The 23,548-nt window shown below is 54.3% G+C and overlaps 1 protein-coding gene across 1 annotated transcript; it reads right to left on the reverse strand.

Moving 5' to 3' along the window:
• Nucleotides 1-6,081: 6,081 nt before the first annotated feature.
• On the reverse strand, nt 6,082-13,956 carry UNC93B1 (unc-93 homolog B1, TLR signaling regulator). Its single transcript, XM_049781297.1, has 11 exons — nt 13,861-13,956; nt 13,618-13,759; nt 13,166-13,319; nt 11,428-11,589; nt 11,209-11,341; nt 10,935-11,028; nt 10,427-10,551; nt 8,875-9,057; nt 8,053-8,326; nt 6,961-7,079; nt 6,082-6,447 (listed from the first exon to the last, which is right to left on the reverse strand). The coding sequence occupies exons 1-11, from the start codon at nt 13,954-13,956 to the stop codon at nt 6,097-6,099; spliced, it is 1,833 nt and encodes a 610-aa protein (XP_049637254.1). The 3' UTR covers nt 6,082-6,096.
• Nucleotides 13,957-23,548: the final 9,592 nt, after the last annotated feature.

Genomic DNA, 23,548 nt, shown 5'->3' on the forward strand with positions numbered 1-23,548 from the left:
TCAAGGATCCCCTGTGGGATTCAGACAACTTTCTATAAGATTGGGAATCGAGGGGCCGGCGAGGTGGCGCTACAGGTAAGGTGTCTGCCTTGCAAGCGCTAGCCAAGGAAAGGACCTCGGTTCGATCCCCCGGCGTCCCATATGGTCCCCCCAAGCCAGGGGCAATTTCTGAGCGCGTAGCCAGGAGTAACCCCTGAGCATCTAATGGGTGTGGCCCGAAAAACCAAAAAAAAAAAAAGATTGGGAATCGAACCTGGATCAGCTAGCTGTGTGCAAGGCACATGTCTCTTTCCCAGTCCTCTCTCTCCAGCTTCTCCACCGACCACTTTTTTTTTTTTTTTTAATTATGAGAACAAAGATGCAAAGAAAGAGGACAAGGTAAAGTTACAGTGGAAGGACAATCACCCATAATGTAATTCTCAGAAGTCCCCTTGCTGATATCTTAACTTTGAACTTTCAGCCAAAGAACATTAAGATAAATAAAACAGAATTCATGTACAATTACTTTGTCCCTCAAGTCCCCAGATTGTAACACATTATAATATTTCTTAACAGCACACAAGGCAATCTCAAGCCATAAAACTTACGCAACTCCTTAAACATTAGAGGCATAGTATTTTTTACATTTCCATGTACATGCATATTAGCTTAAGTTAACCTCAAATTTTAAGTGGGTTTTTTTTTAAGGATTAGAGTCAAAGGAGCACATTAAAAACGGTGTTAGAGTGGCAATTGTTGTTTGCATAGGCCCACCAAAATATGAGGGGCATGGAAAGGAATAACCTTGGCCTAAATACAAAGAGACCCGACCCCTGAATTTTCCTGGCATAAGACCAATTCTAGGCTCCAGGCAAGCTAGATCGTCCAATCCAAGACATTGTCTGTAGTGCCAACACACTTTTCACACAGTCTCTGTTGTTGGTATCATGTTTCTGTATTAAAGATCCTGGAATCTGCATATCCTACATTGAAGTCAGGATTACTTTTGTTTGTTTTTAAAGAGAGGTAAAAATCAGGGCTGGAGAGATGCATAGAGGTAAGGCATTTGCCTTGCATGCAGAAGGACGGTGGTTTGAATCCCGCATCTCATATTGTCCCCTGATTTCTGAGTGTAGAGCCAGGAGTAACCCCTGTGGGCTGCTGGGTGTGACCCAAAAACCAAATAAAAATAGTAAAAATCAATTATTTAAAGGAACACTAGGGGAGAGAAACAGAGACGTGCGTTTAAGTGGAATGTGGGTGAGAAGTCAGAGTGAGAGTGCAGTGGGGAAGGTGCTTGTCTTGCATACTGCCAACGCAGATTTAATCCCTGACATCCTGAGCACTACCAGGAATGATTCCTGAGCACAGAATCGGGGTGAGGCCCCCTAAACAAGTGTGAGAGGGCCCGGAGAGATAGCACAGCGGCGTTTGCCTTGCAAGCAGCCGATCCAGAACCAAAGGTGGTTGGTTCGAATCCCAGTGTCCCATATGGTCCCCTGGCAGACAGCCAGGAGTAACCCCTGAGCACCGCCGGGTGTGGCCCAAAAACCAAAAGTGTGAGAGAAGTGAGTTAAGCCACAGGTAAAAAGAACTTACGTGTCTTAGGGTGCGATGTAGGGGAATCACTTTTGAATAGCAGGCCAGTCTGCTGCCCCCCAAAGGTATGTGACCCCATGTGTGGACCCTCAGATATTTTAACCTCTGTGTGAAAAATCATTAGGTGGGGCCGGGCGGTGGCGCTCGAGGTAAGGTGCCTGCCTTACCTGCGCTAGCCTAGGAGACGGACCGCGGTTCGATCCCCCGGCGTCCCATATGGTCCCCCAAGCCAGGAGCGACTTCTGAGCGCATAGCCAGGAGTAACCCCTGAGCGTCACCGGGTGTGGCCCAAAAACCAAAAAAAAAAAAAAAAAAAAAAAAAAAAAAAGAAAAATCATTAGGTCAGGGGCTGGAGAGATAGCACAGCGGCTGGGCATTTGCTTTGCATTTAGCCGATCCAGGACAGTGGTTCGAATCCTGGCATGGCATATGGTCCCCTGAGCCAGCCAGGAGAGATTTCTGAGCGCAGAGCCAGGAGTTGTTGTATATGTAAACATTTCCATGGGATTATTATGTTAATGATCCTATCCTGATCGGTGATTGTGCCCTACCCTAGTGTGACCTGGCATTCTGCTCCCACCAGAGGTGGTACCTGTTCTGCTCCCACCCTAGCGTGGTACCTGATTATGATGTAAAAACAAGGGTCTGTGGAAAGCTAGGGCTTTTTATCTGGGGCTGATTCTGGGGCTTTTGGCTTCAGCCTTATCGACGAAATAAAGCTGATATCTTCAGAAGCCTGACTGCCTGTTAGCTTTCTTCCTGCTGCATTCACCTCAGAACTGCCGTCTGAACAGGGTGACAGACGGTGGTCCGAGCTGGAGGAGAAAGACCTCATCCTCTATCCCTCCATCAGTCAACCCCATCAAGAGTTGTTCTGCAACAGGAGTTGCCCCTGTGTGCCACTGGGTGTACTCAGAAACCAAAAAAAAAAAAAAATACTAGAAAGACACCTATGACAAATGGTGGGTCCCCCTCTCTGATGTGCTCTGTACCCCCACTTTCCCGACTCATGATTCTTATGGCCTGACCTGCTCTCCTGGCAGCGGATCTGTTCTCTAGGAGAGACTGTGTAGGTGACGTCTCCTCTCCCATACCTTACACCCAATTTTTTATGGCCTCTCCAAAGCCCCAGCACCCCACTTGCACCACTTCTTTTCCTTTCCATTCACACACTCAGGAGTGATTTATTTTTTTCTTTTTTTGGAGGGGGGCCACACCCGGTGACTCTCAGGGGTTACTCCTGGCTATGCACTCAGAAGTCGCTCCTATCTTGGGGGACCTTATGGAACACCGGGGATTTAACCACAGTCTGTCCTAGGCTAGCATGGGCAAGGCAAATGCCTTACCGCTCCACACCACCGCTTCGACCCCAGGAGTGATTTTTTTTTTTTTGTGTGTGTGTGTGTGTGTGGTTTTTGGGCCATACCCAGTGATGCTTAGGGTTTCTCCTGGCTATGCTCTCAGAAGTCACTCCTGGCTTGGGAACTATATGGGACACCGGGAAATTGAACCATGATGGTCCATCCTAGGTTAGTGCGTGCAAGACAGATGCCCTACCACTTATGCCACCACTCTGGCCCCTCAGGAGTGATTTCTGAGTGCAGAGCCAGGACTGAGTAACCCCTGAGCAGCACTGGGTGTAGCTCAAAACAAACTGTTGCTTTTCTAGGTCCACCTTCTCCAGTTTTGAACTGTGTCACCTAACCCAGTGTTCCCACGAATGAGCCCCGGTGCTCCAAAATTCAGCTTCTCCGCTTGAGTTCAGGAACCTATTGAGAGAGAAACGTGCTACCTTTTCCTCTGTGTGCCTGTGTCAGCTACTCCTGCTTCTGTGCTCAGGGGACTCCCTCAGCAGTGCTCGGAGAAGCATGTGGTGATGGCGGTGGGGAGGGAGATAAAATCAGGGCCTGCCGCAGCCCACCCACTCTCTCCAGAAATCTTCTTCCTCCTCCTCTTCCATCTCCTCCTGCCTACTCCTGGCTTCGGCTCAGGAATCACTCTTGGTAGGCTCGGGGGACCATAGGAGATGCCAAGGATCATCCAGCCACGAGCAAGGTAAGTGTCCTGCCTGCCCGCAGTGCAGTGGATCCAGGCCTCTGAAGTGCTTATCTTCTGCCTCTTGAGCCGTTTCCAAGGGCTTTTGCAGTCAAGGTTCAGGAGCTGCTCCTGTCCACTCACCTCATCCAGAGATGCCAGAGACCGAGTCAGATGACTTTAGTGCCCTGACCTGGAGCTTCCTGGATGCCGGGCACTCACCTGCATCTTCAGTCAGTTCCACAGGGGGTGCAAGGAGGCGCAGCTGTGCACCCACTGGCCAGAGCATTGAAGGCGGGGCCTACTGTGTGGATGACAAGTGCCAGGAGTGAGTCCGACCCAGCCCAGGGCACCTGAGAAGCCCGTGGCAGGGACTTCCACCTCATTACCTGCTTTAGGAGCTGTGCCCAGTGTTTGTTTCACAGCCATGTCCAACCTGGCACCCCTTGGTGAGGTGGGCACAGACAAGAGCTTTCCTGACCATGAGGGGGTCTTGGGGTCTGCAGCCGGGCAGCAGCTGCTCCTTAGGTGAGACCTCCAAAATCAGCGCCATTTGTGGCCCCAAACCAAAAACCAAAACATCAGAGTCATTGCGAAAATGGAATCGCCTTGGAGAGAAAGGGACACAAAATGTGGTGTCAAGGGGGCTGGGATGTGCTCAGTGGGCTGAGCGTTTGCTCGGCACATGGCCAGGTTTAAGCTCCACCACTCCTAGACCACCAGGCTAGGAGTACTGCCTGAGCACTGCTGGGAATGGTCCACAAGCAAACAAGAAAATGTTTTTGGAACACATTCCTACACATCTACTTTAAATTTTTCCCATTGTTTTGGAGGGGTTGTCAGGGACTGAACCAGGGCCCCACCCACACCACTTCTCCCACCCCAAGCCACACCAACTCAGCATAAGTTCACACCAGCAGAGTGAAGCCGGGTGACCAGAAGAGACCTCAGCCTCACCCATCTGGTCCATGGCTTTGCCTTTTTCTATTCCCCAAGTCCCAGGGGAAGGGGGTGCAGGCAGGCGCGGCATGCAGCAGCCCCATCTCCAGCCCACCTGGGTGAGTCCCCTGGGTAGGTAGGTCAATACCAATCCTGGTTGCCAACGTGAGCCCAGGCCTTCAGGTGAAAAGTGAATGCCCAAGCCAACTCCCACTCCCGGAACTTTATCAGTAGATAGCATTGCACCCACTTGCACCCATGCCCCATGACCCCCCCGGGGGTTGAGCAAGAGCCCCGGCTCACCTTACTGCCCACAGCCGTCAGTTGCCAGGACTAGCTTCTGCAGCTGACCCTAATCACTGCCAGTCCCGGGAGAGCACAGCGGGCAAGGCACTTGCTTGGCACCCGTCCACCTGGGCCTGAACTCTGAGCACTGCCAGGAGTCATTCCTGAGCACTGAGCCAGGAATAGTCCCTGAGCACCCACCCCTGCGGATGGCCTTACCCAAGTGGCAACAGAAATCACTAGTCACTGCCATGAAGGAACTGAGGGCAGAGGGAAGGAAAGGTTCGCATAAGTGAGCACTAGAAGGCCAGGTGGGGTTTAGGGCGTGGGGCACCTTTGTGGGTCCCCTGCCTGCCTTCACTTCAGCCTTAACCATGGAGCCTCCTGCTCTATAAAGGAAGGGAGCCCCCCCCCGGGAGTAATGGGCACCCCGAGTTTCCAACCTTCCCATCAGCTTTGCATCTCTCTTGGACCCCAGGCTGTGGCTCGGACACCCCATCCCAGGCACAAGTGACCTGTGGGTCCTGCCTCCAGGGAATCCTTTAGGGGTGACAGGCAGAAACGCCAGCAGGAGAGAAGTGGGCGGGCAGCGGGGGAGGCGACAACTGGGAGGGCAGAGCCTGGGCCTCTGTAACTGGCCTTTGCTTGGAATTAGAATTATTTTGGGGTTGGGGGCCACACTCAACGGTTCTCAGGGATCGCTCCTGGTGGGGCTCAGGGCCTCTTGTGCGAAGACCAGGGTGGTTTACTCCTGGAGAGGCGGGCCAGCGGCTGCTGGTGGGTGTGACGGGCGTGGCCTAGTTAATGTGTGGGCGCGGCACGACTGACCTCAGTGGGCATGACCAGCACTAAGCCCGCCCCATCCCGGGCAGCCAGTCCCACTCCGCCCTCCTCATCCCCGCAGACTCGCCTTCAGCTCCAAGCAAGCCCCTTTTTATTGCTCTTTCGTGGCCACTCCAGACCGACAGGATGCGCAAAGCTCTTGGGGCGCCGCAGCAGCGCCCGGCTAGCAAGAGACCACCCCGATTTCTAATCCGGGCCCAGTGCAGGGTGCGGGCTGTGACGGGGGTGGGGTGGGGAATGGGCGCGAAGAGCGGCCCCAGGGGTCTGTCAAACCCCAGGCCAGCCCCAGGGATCTCAAGCCCCCATTCCACTTGGGAGGTGGCTCAGCGCAAACTCCAGGCGACCCCCGAGTCCGTGGGCAGAGCCGCCTTTGCCTCCTGGGAGGCGGTCAGCCAGGCTGGCGGGCCGGCCGGGCCCTCACCGCTCCTCGGGTCCGTCGCCTCCCTGGGCCTGCTCATAGGGGCAAGGACGGCGGCAGGCGGCTGGCTCGGCGCCAGGCTGGACCCCCGCAGGGGGGGCCTCCTCTTCCATGCAGTCCTCTTGGCCGCCTGCTCCCGCGCCTCCTCCTGCCCCACCACCGCCCTGCTCGTCCTCTCCGTCGCTGGCGTCCGAGTTGTCCTCCTCCAGGTAGCGGTAGCCGCGCACTTTGTGCTGGGGTCGCGGGATGCGGGGCTGGCGGGGCAGCAGGCCCTGGCGCAGCTTCTGCTCCATGCACAGGTAGGACACCACGGCCACCACCAGGGTCAACAGCAGCACCGCCAGCTTGGCCTGGGGGCACGGGAGGGGTTAAGGGGTCGCAGCTCCCCCCGTCAGCCCTCCCCTGCCCATGCATGTCTCATGAGCTCCCCGGGCAGCTCAAATCTCAGCTCTGCCCTTTGGGGGTCATCAGATCTGTTTCCCTAACCTTGCCTCGAAAATAGAGGCACTAATGATAAAGTGGGGGTGCAGACCTGCCCCTTTATGGAGGCCTCGATGATCTGTGCCACACAGGATGCGGGGTGCAACTGTACCCCACATACCACATACAGACTCACTGATGTCATGGCCTGGCACACCTCCACACGGTCACTGCTCCCTTTCTCTCAACAAGGTCCTAGGTTTATGTTCGGGGATGCCCCCGTAAACCGACCCGGGAGTGGTTGAGATCATGGTGCCAGGCACCCCTTTGCAGACGGGTAAACTGAGGCCGGGAGGGGCGGCCCTGGCCATAGCTTCACGCCAGGTGGAGCCTTGCAAACCCCTGTTGAGTGCAGGTAGCATGAGGGGCCGCTGCCCTCTCACCTTCATGGGCAGGCTGGAGCCCAGGTACACGACGAAGATGGCCACCGCCTGCCACCAGTGGTAGATGGTGAAGATGAAATCCTGCCTCTCTTTGTCTTCGTACAGGATTCCCAGGAGCGCTGAGGAGGCGGAGGAGAGGGTCTTGACTGGGGCCCAGCTGGCTGGACACCCCCCAGGACCCCACCTAGGCCCTGTGCTCATCCCCAGCACCTAAAAACCCTGTTCCTGGGTCCTGGCCTGCCCTCTAGTGGAGGCCCTGGATGTAACTCTGCTGAGCCAGGAGGCGCCAGAGCTGTAAACTGGTCAGAAACGCATCTGGGGGTTCCATGATGGACTGGGACAATAATAGCACGGGGGGGGGGGGAGTGTTTGCCTTGCACAGATTGATCCGAGTTTGATCCCCAGCATCTCATAGGGTCCCCCAAGATCACCAAGAGTGATCCCTGAGTGCAGATCCAGGAATAAACCCTGAGCATAATTGCTGGGTATGTTCATACCTCCCCCACCAAAAAAAAGGAGTTGCTGGTGTCTCCTTCTGAACTCCCAGGCCCCCTGCAACTTGTCAGCAAGCAGAGCTCTCTCCCCTCTCCAAGTATGGCTCATTCCACCGGGTATGGCACAAAAACAAAACAGGGGGGTGGAGAGATGGCATGGAGGTAAGGTGTTTGCCTTGCATGCAGAAGGGCGGTGGTTTGAATCACCGAGCCTGCCAGGGGCAATTTCTGAGCTTAGAGCTAGGCGGAACCCCTGAGCACTGCCGAGTGTGACCCAAAAGCCAAAAAAAAAAAAAGGCAAAATAAGGCGATGTAAGGGATGCCAGACCTGGACGTGGTGCAGTCATTTTGGTCATAAATTACCAGGAAATCACTTCCCAAAGCTGACCCTGAGCTGTATTGTATGTTCAAGGGGGCATGGGGCTACCACCCCCCCACATGACACCTACTCTTGGAGATGGGGCACAGGTTTCCCTTACCTGGGCTGGCACTGATCCCTGCAACATCCACAGGCCTCCATGACAGACCACCAAGGGCTCTGATGGACCCCAGGGCGCTGGTCTCCCCTCACCCCACATCCGAGCCCCGATCTACTCACTGCTGAGTCCAGTCTTGTTGAGGGCGCTGCCCACGCCCCACAGCACGGCCACCAGGTACAGCATCCACAGGTGATGCGGGCTTCGAGGCACCGGGGCCCACACGAAGAGGCCGAGGATGAGCAGCAGGTGCAGCGTGGCCCCGGCCACCAGTGGCACGGAGCGAGGCAGCCACAGTCCAAGCAGGCCCAGCAGGGAGGAGGCGGACGCGCCCAGGCCATAGGCCACGAGCAGGGAAGCCAGGCTCTCCAGCCCCGCCGAGCACACGCCGTAGCTCTGGAGAGAGAGAGAGAGAGAGAGAGAGAGAGAGAGAGAGAGAGAGAGAGAGAGAGAGAGAGAGAGAGAGAGAGAGAGAGAGAGAGAGACAGAGACAGAGAGACAGAGACAGAGAAGAGAGAGACAGAGAGAGAGACAGAGAGAGACAGAGAGACAGAGAGACAGAGACAGAGAGAGACAGAGAAGAGAGAGACAGAGACAGAGAGAGAGACAGAGAGAGACAGAGAAGAGAGACACAGAGAGAGACAGAGACAGAGAGAGAGACAGAGAGAGACACAGAGAGACAGGGAGACAGAGACAGAGAGAGACAGAGAAGAGAGAGAGACAGAGAAGAGAGAGACAGAGAGAGAGAGAGACAGAGAGAGAGAGGCCCACGCTGCAGGGAAGCTGGAGGCCACCCCCTGCCCTCTGCAAGGCCCGGGGCCCGATGCCACCCTCCCAGGATGAGAGGATGGGCACACGCTTGGGCAACCTGACCAGCCAGGCTGGCCCCACTCCTGCCCCCCAGATGCCCACTTCTCCGAAAGCGAGCTGTTTCCTCTGCTCACCAGGGCGATGCCGGAGCAGGCAAAGAGCACCTCGAAGCCACTGTAGACGAAGAAGGGCACCAGGTGGCGCAGGCGGAAGTCGCGGACGTGCTTGAAGGGCAGCTGGAAGATGTTGCCCCAGCCCACGCTGCGCAGGTCGATCTCTTCCGTGGGCCGGTAGGCGGCGCCGCACAGCACCAGCACCTGCGGGCAGCCGGGGGCGCGGCCGGGTCTGAGCAGCTGCCCACCTGGGACGCGCCCACGAGTGACCACCCCGGGGCCCGCCTATAGAAGACCACGCCCTGGGACATGCCCATATAAGGACAAGCTCCGGTGACACGCCCACGCAGACCACGCCCTGGGACATGCCCATATAAGGACACAGCCTTGGGCTAGGCCTTTGTAAGACCATAATTCTGGACACGCCCACACAAGACCACGCCCTAGGACATGCCCATATAAGGACACAGCCTTGGGCTAGGCCTATGCAAGACCATAATTCTGGACACGCCCACACAAGACCACGCCCTAGGACATGCCCATATAAGGACAAGCTCCGGTGACACGCCCACGCAGACCACGCCCTGGGACATGCCCATATAAGGACACAGCCTTGGGCTAGGCCTTTGTAAGACCATAATTCTGGACACGCCCACACAAGACCACGCCCTAGGACATGCCCATATAAGGACACAGCCTTGGGCTAGGCCTATGCAAGACCATAATTCTGGACACGCCCACACAAGACCACGCCCTAGGACATGCCCATATAAGGACAAGCTCCGTGACACGCCCACGCAGACCACGCCCTAGGACATGCCCATATAAGGACACAGCCTTGGGCTAGGCCTAGGCAAGACCATAATTCTGGACACGCCCACGCAAGGCCACGCCCTGGGACATGCCCATACAAGGACAAGATTCTGAGACACGCCCACACGTGACCATGTCCCAGGCATGCCTATACAAGACCACGCCCCCTGGAGCATGCCCATACAAGGTTACAAGGACACGCCCTTGCGTGACCACGCCCCCGGGGCAAGACCACAAGAGGCCAAGCCAGGGACGTGCCCATAGAAGGACACACCCTGGGGCTACACCTATAGAAAACCATAACTGGACACGCCCACACAAGACCACGCCCTGGGGCATGCCCTATAAGGACACACCCTTGGGACACGCCCATATAAGACCACGCCCTAGGGCATAACCTTATAAGGAAAGAGTCCTGGGCAGGCTGGTAAAGGGCCCTCATGGGCCTCCAAGCAAAGTTATTTCTGCAAATTTCTTTTTTTTTTTTTTTTTTTTTTTTGGTTTTTGGGCCACACCCGGCGGTGCTCAGGGGTTACTCCTGGCTGTCTGCTCAGAAATAGCTCCTGGCAGGCCTGGGGGACCATATGGGACACCGGGATTCGAACCAACCACCTTAGGTCCTGGATCGGTTGCTTGCAAGGCAAACCACCCCCCTGGCTTGGAGCCACTCCTGGGGCAGGATGGAGCCCCCCTTTCCTAGCTTCAGGGCTTCGGCATTGCCTCTTTCCAGCTTGCACCCCTTCCTGCCGCCCAGGCCCACCAGCAGCATGGCGAAGAAGGCCACCGCCATGAGCACGCTCTCCACCACGATGAGGTTGCGGCTGCGAGGCAGCGTGTGCAGGACCGTCTTGTTGAAGCCAGCGAGGATGCCGTGGCTGTTAGTACCTGGCGAGGCGTGGAGAAAAGAAGCCCATAGAAGGGGCGGTGAGTCCCGGATGGTGGAGGCTCGAGGGGGAGAAGGCCGCAGTGAAGCCCCCCTGAAGCTGAGTGTTCCCTTCCATGCAACTGGCCCCGACCGGTGGCTCAGGGATGCTTTAGACATCCTCAGCAAAAGATGGCACCTCCTTCAGGCAGGTCTCCTTGGCACCCACCTCATATCTCCCCCACCCCTAGGCTGGTTCCGACACTTCTGGACCCTGCCCACCAGAGCCAGGCAATAATACCAGGCTCGGGCGCTGGAAGAAAGAAGGGGTCGCTTTGTTTCCTTGGGGGTCCATAGGTTCCTAAATAGCTCTGGGAGGGGAGGGGAGCAGGCTTTGGAGACTCACCACAACTGTGGACGTTGTAGAGCGTGTGGTTCAAGTCATACAGGTAGTGGTTCAGGAAATAGATCATGGGCAGCTGGGCACAGGCGAAGCTCAGCTGTGGGTAGGAAGGCGGCTTGGTTCACACCGGGGACGTAGGTATGATCTGGAGGAATGGGTGGGGACCAGGGATCTTCTGCTCAGTGCGGAGAACAGGGAAGGGATGATGCTTGTCCCCATGGGGAACCACACGGGGCCTGAGGCAGGAGGACTGAGTCTGGGGGGCCTTTGCACGCACGTGGAAGCAGCTGTAGAAGATGGCTTGGAAGACTAGCAGGTAGGGTGCATGGGAGCCCCGGGGTGGGCGCTGCTTCGGGCCTTGCTCCTCCCGCTCCTTGAAGTGGGAGTACTCGTAGTACTTCTGGGCCATCCTAAACATAGACGACACCAGGTTCTCCCGCTTCTGCCCAGGTGCCGGCTCCCCCAGCAACGCCCCCCTCCAGGCACCCACCCATACCTGGTGATGTAGTTGCCCATGGAAGCCCAGAGGGGCACAATGGCCACGCCCAGGGCCACGGCGGAGGGTACCAGCGTGTAGAAGCGTTCCCAGTAGTTGGTGGAGACAAAGAGGGCATAGATTCCCACGCCCAGGAACATCATCCACTTGGTACCAAAGAACCTGCGGGCAAGGTGGAGTAGTTAGAGTAGGGCTTGGGGTGAGGTCGAGGGACAGAGAGTATGCCTGGCCACTGCACGCTCCCCAGATGCCCCAGTATCTCTGTGGTGTACATGAGTATGGAACGATCCAGGCCCGGAGGAGAGTGACCTCAGGACTCCCTGAGCATCGCCTGGGAAATCTCTGTGCCAATCCAGACAGCCTGCTAGGGTCCACTTCCATCCTTCCATCCAATGTTGGAGACTGGGTATGCCCCCCCCCAGTTGATGACCGGGAAAGAACGGGTCTCAGGCTGATGGCCAGAGACACTTTATTCCATCTCAGCCATGCTTATATAGGACTAGAGGAACTGGGATAGGATTTATGCAGGGTGGAAGGGCCACAGATATAGCAGAAGAATAGCCAGGGGAACGTGAGATACCAACTAGAAACAAGGGGGCTTAGGGATGTCTCAGGAGCAACACAGTGTGTCAATAAAAGTGACCTACAGGGGCCCAAGGAATAGCACAGCGGCAAGAGCATTGCTTGCAAGCAGCCAACCCAGGTTCAATCCCAGCATCCCATAGGTTCACCCGAGCCTGCCAGGAGTAAAGTATGAGCACAAGAGTAACCCCTGAGTGCCGCTGAGTTTGGCCTCCCTAAAAATGAATCCTGTCATCTCCCTTAATCAGAGCTCTCTATGAGGTAGAAAGATGGCCGGAGTCAAGCCTGAAAGTGACCACTGATCATGGGGAGATGGCCCCCCTCTTTGTGCTGCCTTCCCCATCTCTAGAAGTGTCTCTGATGCTTTGGCCTAGAGGAGACTCTCCGAAACAGTTGCTCTACAGAGTCCCATCTGCCAGGCTGTCCAGGAACAGTGAAATGTGTGTGTGTGGGGGGGAGTCCAACATTCCTCAACCCACCCAACCTTGCAAACAGAAATGTCTTGAGCTTTGAGGGATGTTGAGTCTGTGACCTGCAAGGCCTGAAATCAGAGCAGACAGGTCCAGGTGGCAGCTTGGTGAGCGTATGGAAGGGCTGAGACCCCAGAACCAGGTGGACGGGGGCCCTAAGATTGGGGTTCAGAGAGCCTCCTGTGGGCAGTGGCCAGGGGTCCCTGCAGCCCTTGAGGGGAGCTGGATAGTCTCATAAGCCCTTTGCTTTCCAGCTTTCTTGCCCCTGTTTTTGTGTATTTAATAGTATTTGTATCTGTTAGGCCCTAGAAGGTTCCACAAAACTCCCTGAGCTTTGTTTGGGGTAGGATGACTTTCTCTACCACGACGGGGATAGATGCTGTCATTTCTGTTATAAGTAAAACCAAAGGTTGGGCTGGAGAGTCTAGTGATACTGTATAGTACTTACCTTACACGTGTCGGACTTGAGTTCCATCTCTGGAGCCCCATAGGGTCCCCTGAGTACTGCCAGGAGTGATCCCTTTTTTATTTTTTTTTAAAGCACCCAGCTGGAGGTGGCCCAGACCACAGAGGACCCCACCATCCCACCCTCTGAGGAGCCATCTGGGGAGCAAATCTTGGGGCCTCCGAGCAAGAGCAAAGCTCTTCCTCGTCCCCCCAAACCGGGCCGGGCACCCGGGGCCCACCTGATGAGCACGGGGGTGTAGAGCAACGCGGCGATGGGGGTGACGTTGATGCCCATGAGCATCTTGCTGTCGATGTCCAGCAGCCCCAAGTTTCCGTACTTGACCTCGCGGTAGGTCTCGTCGTAGTGCAGGACCAGCTGCATCTGCAGGAGGCCTGCACGAGGACGGGTCCCCCCTTTGCAGCACCGGCCCGGGCGGAGGGGACCCCAAACCGGGTCTTCCCGAAGGTGCCCCCCCACCCCGGCCTGGCACCCCATCCTCTGTGCTTTGGACCTGATCTCCTAGGGGGCCCCTCCAAGCTGGGGTCACAGTGCAGCTGCGGGCACCGCGGGCGGGAAGCGAAAGAGGAAGCAGCCCCGAAGCGAACCCTTAGGTTTCTCTTTCCCAGGCCGGGTCTGGGCCCGGCTGCACCCCGCACCCCGCACCCTGCACCCCGCACCCCGCGTCCCTACCCAGGTAGACGCTGTAGGTGAGCGCGCCCCCCGCGCTGGCCGCCAGCACGTTGCGCACCACCCCGAGGCGCTTGCGGCGGTAGTAGCGGCGCTCCTCCTCCTCCTCGTTGTAGTTGGGGTAGGCGCCCACCAGCTCGTCCAGCTGCGGGGCGGGACGCGGGGGTCACCGGCGCCCCCCGATCGCCCCGCGCCCGCCGCACCCCGACCCGACCCCGCGCGCCCGCACCCACCGCCGGGACTCACCGGGGCCGCCGGCCCGTCGGGGATCCGGGCTCGGTCCTCATCGTCCTGCGGCCCCAAGGCGCCCGCCACCGGGTACACCTGAGGTTCCGCCTCCATGGCCCGCCCGGACCGAACCCGGCCCTGGTCCCGGCCCCGGCCCCGGCCACGCGACGATCGGCCTGCGCCCAGCCCAGGCCGCCCTGACACTTCCTGACAGCCCGGACCCGCCCCCGACCCGGCACCGCCCCCGAGCCCCAGCGTGGCCCCACAGTGCAGGGACGCGTGGGTCCCAGCTCCGACAGTGGAGGGGCCCTCTAATGTCCCCAGAGATGGGAGTTATAGAATCCATTTGGGGGTGTCACAGTTTCCCCCTCTGTGAACTGGGGTGCGCAGTACCCCTTCCTAGGCTGCGAGATTACGCAATGCCTCATGAAGAGGGGCCTCGGGTTGCCAACTCATGAGGGCCCCTTTGGCTGATCTGCAGACAGTGCCCCCACCACTCCAGTCGCTCTTCCCACTTGCAGCTTCGTCTAAGCATCTGTCCATGGCCCCCTGGTAGGTCATGATTTGCTATAATGAGGTTGAACCCCCAGGACCTCCTTGCAACTGTCAGGAGGCCAGGAAGCCCCGGCCCTGCAGACCCACACTCCGAAATCTCACCACCATCTGCTCACAAGCCTGGAAAGTTTTTTGAGGAAACTATTCCCAAAGAAGAGAGTCTTCTACTGAGGATGCTAGGAAACTGGACACTGCTGTTGCCCAAATGAAAGGAGGTACCTGTCTTACACGACTCAGAAAATACAGTTCAAAAATAAGAATAAAGGAGCTGGAGCGGTGGTGCAAACAATAAGGCTTTTGCCTTACATGTGCTAGCTAACCTAGCACTGACTGCAGCAGTTCAATCCCCAGGCGTCCCATATGGTCCTCCAAGCCAGGAGCGATTTCTGAGCGCATAGCCAGGAGTAACCAAGGAAAATCCAGTTCATGTGCCAGAGTGATAGTTCATCAGGGAGGGTGTTTGTCTTGCACAGAGCCAGAAGTAATCCCTGAACACTAACTCAAAAAAAAAAAAAAGTCCAGTTTAAAATTAATATAAGTGGCTGGGGAGATAGCATGGAGGTAAGGCATTTGCCTTCCATGCAGAAGGACAGTGGTTCAAATTCCGGCATCCCATATGGTCCCCTGAGCCTGCCAGGAGCGATTTCTGAGTGCAGAGCCAGGAGTAAGCCCTGAGCAAAGCCGGTGTGACCCCCCCCCAAAAAAAAAAACCCAAAAAATTAATCTAAAAGGTCATTGTGAGATTGTGAGAACCTTTTTTTTTTTTTTTGGTTTTTGGTTTTTGGTTTTTGGGTCACATCCAGCAGTGCTCAGGGATTATCCTGGCTCCACGCTCAGAAATCGCTCCTGGCAGGCACAAGGGACCATATGGGATGCCGGGATTCGAACCAATGACCTTCTGCACAAAAGGCAAATGCCTTACCTCCATCTATCTCTCCGGCCCCAAGAGAACCCTTAAAACTATAAAAACTAGAGCAAATTAAACTCCTTTACTACTCTCTGCAGAGACACCAATCTGACCAAACTCCAGGGATGCTGGTAGTTGGGCTGATATCACCAGGACCTTTTTAAAGTGCAGGCAACCTTACTCCATCCCCTGCCTCTCCCACTTCTGGGAGTGACTTAATGACCTCTTTGGAGATACAATAATTTTCACAAATTTGTTTGCCACTGTATTTCTCCTTTTTTTCTTCTCTTCATTCTTTTTATTTTATTTTATTTTTGGTTTTTAAGCCACGCCCGGCTATGCTCAGGGGTTACTCCGGCTATCTGCTCAGAAATAGCTCCTGGCAGGCACAGGGGACCATATGGGACACCGGGATTCGAACCAACCACCTTAGGTCCTGGGTTGGCTGCTTGCAAGGCAAACACCACTGTGCTATCTCTCTGGCCCCATCATTCTTTTTATTTTAAATGATTTTTCTCCCATTTATCTGTAAACAGGTGTATTATGATTCATTAAGTCAACTATGTGATACATGCTTGTAAGATGGCACCCAGCTATCAACCCCAAACAAGGTGTTCCCCATCTTCCTCTTTCCCATAAATCTCTCTTTTGGTATGTAAAAGCCCACCTGGATTAAAAGCCGACCTTCCCCCTCTGGTATTGAGAATTGATTTTTTTTTTTTTTTTTGGTTTTTGGGCCACACCCGGCAGTGCTCAGGGGTTACTCCTGGCTGTCTGCTCAGAAATAGCTCCTGGCAGGCACGGGGGACCATATGGGACACCGGGATTCGAACCAACCACCTTTGGTCCTGGATCGGCTGCTTGCAAGGCAAACGCCACTGTGCTATCTCTCCGGGCCCGAGAATTGATTTTAATAAAGGAGGTGTTGTGACTTTTTGGCTCAGAGAGCACAAGGCAAAAGGGCATGGAAACCATGATCATCTTTTCCTGGCTAGCTTGATTTAATAATTCTTTGTCACTACTCTGCCTCTTCAGACCCGTCTACATGGGGTCTAGAAATATGGTGCCTGGGGTGATCTCATGACTTGCATATTTTTATTTTATACATGCTCTTTAAAGAAAGTAAATTAGAGGCCAGAATGATAGCACAGCGGTGGGGCATTTGCCTTGCATGCAGCTGGCCTGAGATTGATCCCTGGTATCTCATATATTTCCCTGAGCCTGCCAGGGATTATTTCTGAGTGCAGAGCCAGGAGTAAACCCTGAGCACCACAGGGTGAGGCTCCCAAAAATAAATAAAGTAAATTAGAAAGAAAAAAATTAGAACAGAAAGTATCTTGACTGTACTCGTGTGTAGTATATGAAAAAGTTTCCGTAAGATTATTCTTGGAATTGTTGTATATAAAAGTATTTCCTTAGGATTGTTCTGTGACTATTGCCCCACCTAGTCCTTCCAGGTGGGGCGCCGTGGAGTTGGCAATAAATAGCTTGATGGAGAGGGGAGAGGGGTCCTTTTGCGAAAGCTGCAGGCTGCAGGAGGATTCTCTCGCTCTCTTTGCCCAATCTTTTACACCCTATCCTTCTTGTCTGTGTGGATTATTATTTGCTGCGGATAAATATTACCAAGGTCTCCCTCTGAAAGGGGACAAGGGGATGGGAAGTAATTTCTCATTCTGGGGACTGTTCTTGGATTCACAAATACCCAACAAAGTTAACAGCGAAGATAACTTACAGTCGTGCTAATTTTTTGTTTATTTTTGTTTTGGGGTCACACCTGGTGGCCCTTAGGGGTTACTCCTAGCTCTGTGCTAGGAAATCGATCCTGGCAGGCTCAAGGGACCATATGAAATGCCAAAATTCAAACCACCGTCTGTCCTGGATTGGCTGTGTGCAAGGCAATGCCCTAGCACTGTGCTATCTCTATGGCCCCTATCCTGCAATATTCTTTTTTTTTTTTGGTTTTTGGGCCACACCCGGCGGTGCTCAGGGGCTACTCCTGGCTGTCTGCTCAGAAATAGCTCCTGGCAGGCACGGGGGACCATATGGGACACCGGGATTCGAACCAACCATCTTAGGTCCTGAATCGTCTGCTTGCAAGGCAAACGCCACTGTGCTATCTCTCCGGACCCTATCCTGCAATATTCTATACAGGATACAACCACAGGAGAAGTCAGCAAGTGATATGAGCTAGAGGGTAAAGGCTTCTTCCCTGCAAAGAGACAAAGGGAAAAGTAGGAAATGAGAGGCAGCATAGAGAAGCCAGAGCCATAGCACAGTGAGGAGGACGCTGGCTTTGCATGTGGCTGACCCAGGTTCAATCCCCAGCATCCCATCTGGTCCCCAGCATACTGCCAGGAATTGTTCCTGAGTGCAGAGCCAGGAGTAACCCCTGAGGATTTCTGGGTGGGGCTCAAAACAGACAAAGGCTACCTACAGAATGGACTAGGTCCAGAGAGATAGCACAGTGGGTAGGGCACTCGCCCTGCATATGGCTGACCAGGATTTGATTTCTGTATGGTCCCCCAAGAACCACCAGAAACAATTCCCAAGTGCACGGCCAGGTAAAACCCCTGAGTACTGCCAGGTGTGGCCCCAAAACAAAGACAAAATGAGAGGAACATTTTGCAAGCCAAGCATTAGATGAGGTATTAGGATCCAACATTTTTGGGGGATGAGGACCAAACGCTGTGATACTCAGGACTTACTTCTGGCTCTGTGCTCCAGGATCACTCCTGGAGTGCTTGGCAGACCATAAGTGGTGTTGGAAACTGAAGCAGGGTCGGCCCTTTGCAAAGCATATGGCTTCCGCAGTGTATTTTATCTATGGCCCAGTAAGGTGCAACCTGTATAAAAAAGTCACACAATTCAGCGATCAAAGGAAAGGAAGAGCCAGAGAGAGGAACAGAAGAGACCAGTGCAGGGGATAAGGCATTTGCCTTGCATGCAGTCAATGCAGGTTCGATGCCAGCCAGTGAGGAGCTAGGAGGAAGCCCTGAGCTCCTCTGGATGGGACCCAAAATTAGGGAACCCAGAAGAACTAAAGACACATTCAAAAGTGTTGTGTGTAAGTGCGTGGGTACTAACACCCCTGAGACGGTCAGGGGTCAATGATCTCTTCTTGCCTCACACAAGGACAAGCCAAAGTCTCTCTGATGAGGATGTGGAGACAAGGAACAGGGTGTTTAAGGGATGTGTTTGGGGGTCCAACCACGATGGCAATCACTCTACCTGCTCCTCCAAAATTCAAAATCCAGAGACAAAGCGCAAAGGTCTGGGAAGCCTGCTTGGATTGCAGGAGACCTGGGTTCAAGTCCCCAGCACTGCCTGGTCTCCTAAGTCATGTCAGGAGCAACTCCCAAGCACAGAGAGACCTTTCTCCCCCCAAACCACCCTCCCCATCTTTGAGTGCTGAGCCCAAAAGTGAGAGGCGATGATGACAGAAGCCGCATCCATGTTCCCTATTTTTGATGACCACATGCAAAGTAACCAAGAAGTGAAAATGGCATAAAACCTCTCGGTATGGGGCCGGGTAGGTGGCGCTGGAGGTAAGGTGTCTGCCTTGCAAGCGCTAGCCAAGGAAGGACCGCGGTTCGATCCCCCGGCGTCCCATATGGTCCCCCCAAGCCAGGGGCGATTTCTGAGCACATAGCCAGGAGTAACCCCTGAGCGTCAAACGGGTGTGGCCCAAAAACCAAAAAAAAAAAAAAAAAAAAAAAAAAAACCTCTCGGTGTGAGTAGGATCAGGCGAGCCAGTGAACCGGGGTAACACGCTCAGCCACACTCGATGGCGCTTTTGGCCGATGGGAGCTCTGAAGCCACGTCTGTGGGGTTTTGTGTCGTGGAAGTCTGGTTTCAGGAAGGTGCAAGCGATGTTTCCCAGGCAGAATGGTCTAGACCATGTGGGCCAAGCTCCATGCCGTGTTAGACTGAGTGTCAATCTGATTTTCATGTGTACTGGGAAAACAAGAAAAGCCACAAGACTTGCAACATGCACTCGATCACGGGTGTTTTGGCAGGTTCCACAATGTCTGCCACCACAGGGTGGAGGTGTGGGGGGTGAAGGGTCAGGGGGGACAACAATGAATAAAAACCTAGAGTAGGGCCCGGAGAGATAGCACAGCGCTGTTTGCCTTGCAAGCAGCCGATCCAGGACCTAAGGTGGTTGGTTCGAATCCCGGTGTCCCATATGGTCCCCCGTGCCTGCCGGGAGCTATTTCTGAGAGGACAGCCAGGAGTAACTCCTGAACACCGCCGGGTGTGGCCCAAAAACCAAAAAAAACAAAAAACAAACAAACAAAAAAACTAGAGTAGCATGGCAGGTCCCAGGGGCTGGAGCTGGACAGCATAGACTAGTGGGTGAGCCCTGAGCTCAGACACAGGCTGGGGACCGCAGCCCTGGGACCAGATTCCAAACACCCAAACTTGTTTCCCACCACGGCAAGAAGGGACAGCAGCATCCCAGCTTCCGTCTCATGACTCATCGTGAAAGAGACACAAGCTGAGCTGACAAAACTCACAGATACATCAGTCTCTGGGTTGAACACCCTGGGGGCCCCTCCAGAGAAGGAAGACAGGTTGAATTTTTACCACAGCAGACACCCACACACCCCACAGCTGCCACCACACAAACAACTGAGTTTGACAACTTCACGACTACTCTGGGGAGATGCCAAATTCAAGACATCCATTGGCCCTCGAGTTGGAAATACTGGGCCTCTACAGGACTGAGGCCAGACATGTGGCCACACAACACTGCCACCTTCCACAGTATTGACAGTCTCAGAGGAGCACAGAAAATGAGATGGGGGAGTAGCCTAGAAGCCCACTCAGCTCCATAAACAAGAACAGTAACATGGGATGGTGGATGATTGACTGTTGAAGTAACCAGTTTTGTTTTTTTTTTTCCTTTGTTTTTTGGGTCACAACCAGCAGCTCTCAGGGGTTACTCTTGGCTCTACACTCAGAAATTGCTCCTGGCAGGCTTGGGAAAACCATATGGGATGCTGGGAATAGAAACCAGGTCCATCCAGGGTAGGGTGTGTGCAAGGCAAACACCCTGCAGCTGTGCTATCTCTTGGGCCCCAATAACCAGTATTTCATTCTATTCAGGATAATTCTTTGCTGATGCTTGTCCCTCAAGAACTGGAAGTACCTCTGGACTGGTCCCCTACCCCTACGTGTTCTCCACCCTTGGGAGTGGTCCTTCTCTTCCCAATAAAGACTTCAGGTCTCAGGGAGAGGCTGCATGCAGTTTTGGTTTCCACAACTATTCTATCTTCCTGCTGGTATCTTTTGCTAGTGAGGAGAAATCTTGTGGTGGAATTTTCCAGTACCTATCTTATTCCCTTCAATCTGTGTGGATTATTTCCTGTGTCAGCGTTTATTCCCAGACTTGTGTCTCCCCAATCCTTTAGGTTTGGGCCATGAGGTTTCTGCTTCAAATGACTTTAGTAACACCCTTCGAAGCTGTGACCATTTTCACAAATGCTCTCGGACTGAGCTATTCTTTGATAATTTCATGTGCCTTGTTGTTGTCACAAGCAATATAAAACAAATCATGTTGTGCCTGCCAAAGTGGTGGGCTTGGGAAGAGGGTGTGAGGACAATGGTGGACCAAGGGTAACACTGACGGCGGGATAGGTGCCAGAACATTGAATACTGGAAACAAATAACTGTATTAGAAGCCACTTGTAAACCACGGTGTTTAAATAAAGTTTATTCTTTTAAATTAGGGACCACGTGGTGGTGATGCTGTGATGGTGGGATTAGCCCCTGTGAAAGGCAACTTTCATGTCAGTGTTATCAAGGCTGCAGAGAGGGATGAGCTACAGGTCTGTGGCATCTCTCTTTTTGTGGATTGTTTTCTGGTTTTGTTTTGGGGCCACACCCAGTGGTGCTCATGGTTCTGCATTCAAGGATCAAACCTGAATCTACCATGTGCAAAGCAAGAACCCTATCCACTGTCCTACCCTCCAGCCCCCTATTCTTTTCTTTGTGTGTGTGTGTGTGCCATTCCCAAAGGTGCTCAGGACTTATTCCTGACTCTGTGCTCATGAAGCACTGCTGGTGGGCCTCTAGGGGTCATATAAAATGCCCAGGTTTGAACCAGGACAGCCAAATGCTAAGCATGAGCCTGCCCCACTGTACCATCTCGAAGCCCCTCAGCTACGTGTGTAAGAATGGCCATCTGCCTCCTGGGGTCAGGAGGCCTCTTTTCTTTCCTTTCCACCCTCAACTCTGGGAGTCAGAACCCAACATCATGAGGGTGACCTCCCCCAACACCCAGAATTTAAACCCAACTTTTCTTTTTCTGGATGGAGAGTTGGGCCACACACAATGGTGCTCAAGGGTTACTCCTGGCTTTGCACTCAGAAATTATTCCTGGCATGCTTGGGGGACCTATATGGATTGCTGAGAATCAAATTTGGGTCGGTCCAGAGTCCATCCAAGGTCAGCCGCATGCAAGGCAAACACCCTACCACTGTGCTATGGCTCTGGAGCCCCCAAAATCCAACTTTTCCTTAGGATAATTACAGATTTGCAGGAAAAGCCAGGAAATTCTCTCGTCCCCGTCATCATCCCTGGTGGCAGCACCCTGGTGGTGGGTTCCTGAGCTCCTTGTCCAGGCTCAAGAATGACAAGAATTGGGGTGTCCTGGAGATGGGCCTCATCTCCTTGGTGACCTTGATGTACGCTGAAGGTGCTCATAGCCATGAGCAAGCCCCAGCCTCAGCTTTGTAGAATGACTGTCTGGGAGTCCCTGCTCCCTCTCTCCTGCCTGCAAAAGTTCCAACCCAGCTTGATGGCCCAGAGAATGGAGCTTCTGGGTCCGAGAAAGAGAGCACAGTGGGGAGGGTACTTGCCTTGCACACAGCCGACCTGCATTTGATTCCTGGCACCTCAGGAATTACTCCTGGTGGTGCTCAGTGGGGACCATCTGGGATGCCGGGGATCAAACCTGGGTTGGCTGAATGCAAGGTAAATGCCTCCCAGCTTTGCTATCACTCTGGCCCATTTATTGTTGCTGTTACTGTTATTGTTTTTTTGTTTTTGTTTTTGGGCCACACCCGGTGACGCTCAGGGGTTACTCCTGGCTATGCGCTCAGAAGTTGCTCCTGGCTTGGGGGACCATACAGGACACCGGGGGATCGAATCGAGGTCCGTCCTAGGTTAGCGAAGGCAAGGCAGGCACCTTACCTCTAGCGCCACCTCCCAGCCCCTGTTATTGTTGTTTAACTGCAACTTTGGTTGTATGTATTGTGTGTGTATGACCTTCTCGCCGGGGTGTGGATCTTTGCATCCCACCTGGGGTGCCAGAAAATAACCCCAGAGTACCCCCCTCAGTGGAAACCTCCCTGGGGCCTGAGCCCACATGAGCTGAGTTGGTGGGTGCTTGGGGCAGGTTGAAGGTCGAAACGGTTGGGTCAGGTTACAGCCCTCATTCTTGTGGCAAGTGGAGGGTCCCTGGGGTCAGAAGGACAGGGGTAGGGGTCTGCAACCCCCACACCTGCGTTCCAGCCTACATTGGCCCCTCAGCCCAATTGTTCTCGGACTCCTTGGGACCTGCAACTCTGCAGTCCCTGAGCTTTCCAGAACTGTGTTTGCTCATGCCACTGGATCCTCCCACTCGGGGCTCCTTGCCCAGGCCGGGTTGGGGGTGTTGTCTCACAAGGATGGGCCTTTTTTTGTTTGTTTGTTTGTTTGTTTTGGGTCACACCCGGCAGCGCCAAGCAGTAACTCCTGACTCTAGGCTCAGAAATCGCTCCTGGCAGGCTCGAGGGACCATATGGGATGCCAGGATTCGAACTGCCGTCCTTCTGCAATCGAGGCAAACGCCCTATCCCCATGCTAACTCTCTGGCCCCCAAGGATTGGCCTTTTGTGGGGCTCTCTGTCCTAAACAGTGGTGAGATCCCTTAAGTTCAGGATTCTTTGACGCTCCTGTTGGGTGCCACTGTGCTGTGCATCCTCAGACAAAGACTTATTCTCTCTGGTCCGCTCTGCTGTACCAGATGCACTCAGAAAGTGAGTGGTTCACCCTCTCTGGACGCCTCTGCTGTGCTGTGCATCTTCATAGAGTGACTCACCATCTCTGGTTCCCTCCACTGTGCCGTGAGTCCTCAAACAGTGGCTCACCCTCTCTGGGCCTCTCCGCCCCCAGCCAGCCCCGCCCCGATCCTGGCCCGGTTCCAGACAGCTGTTGTCACATGCAGGGCCACGTCACTGGCAGTGCTGGGGGCTCCAT

Source organism: Suncus etruscus, chromosome 9, assembly GCF_024139225.1.
Source record: "Suncus etruscus isolate mSunEtr1 chromosome 9, mSunEtr1.pri.cur, whole genome shotgun sequence".
Lineage (NCBI taxonomy): Eukaryota > Metazoa > Chordata > Mammalia > Eulipotyphla > Soricidae > Suncus > Suncus etruscus.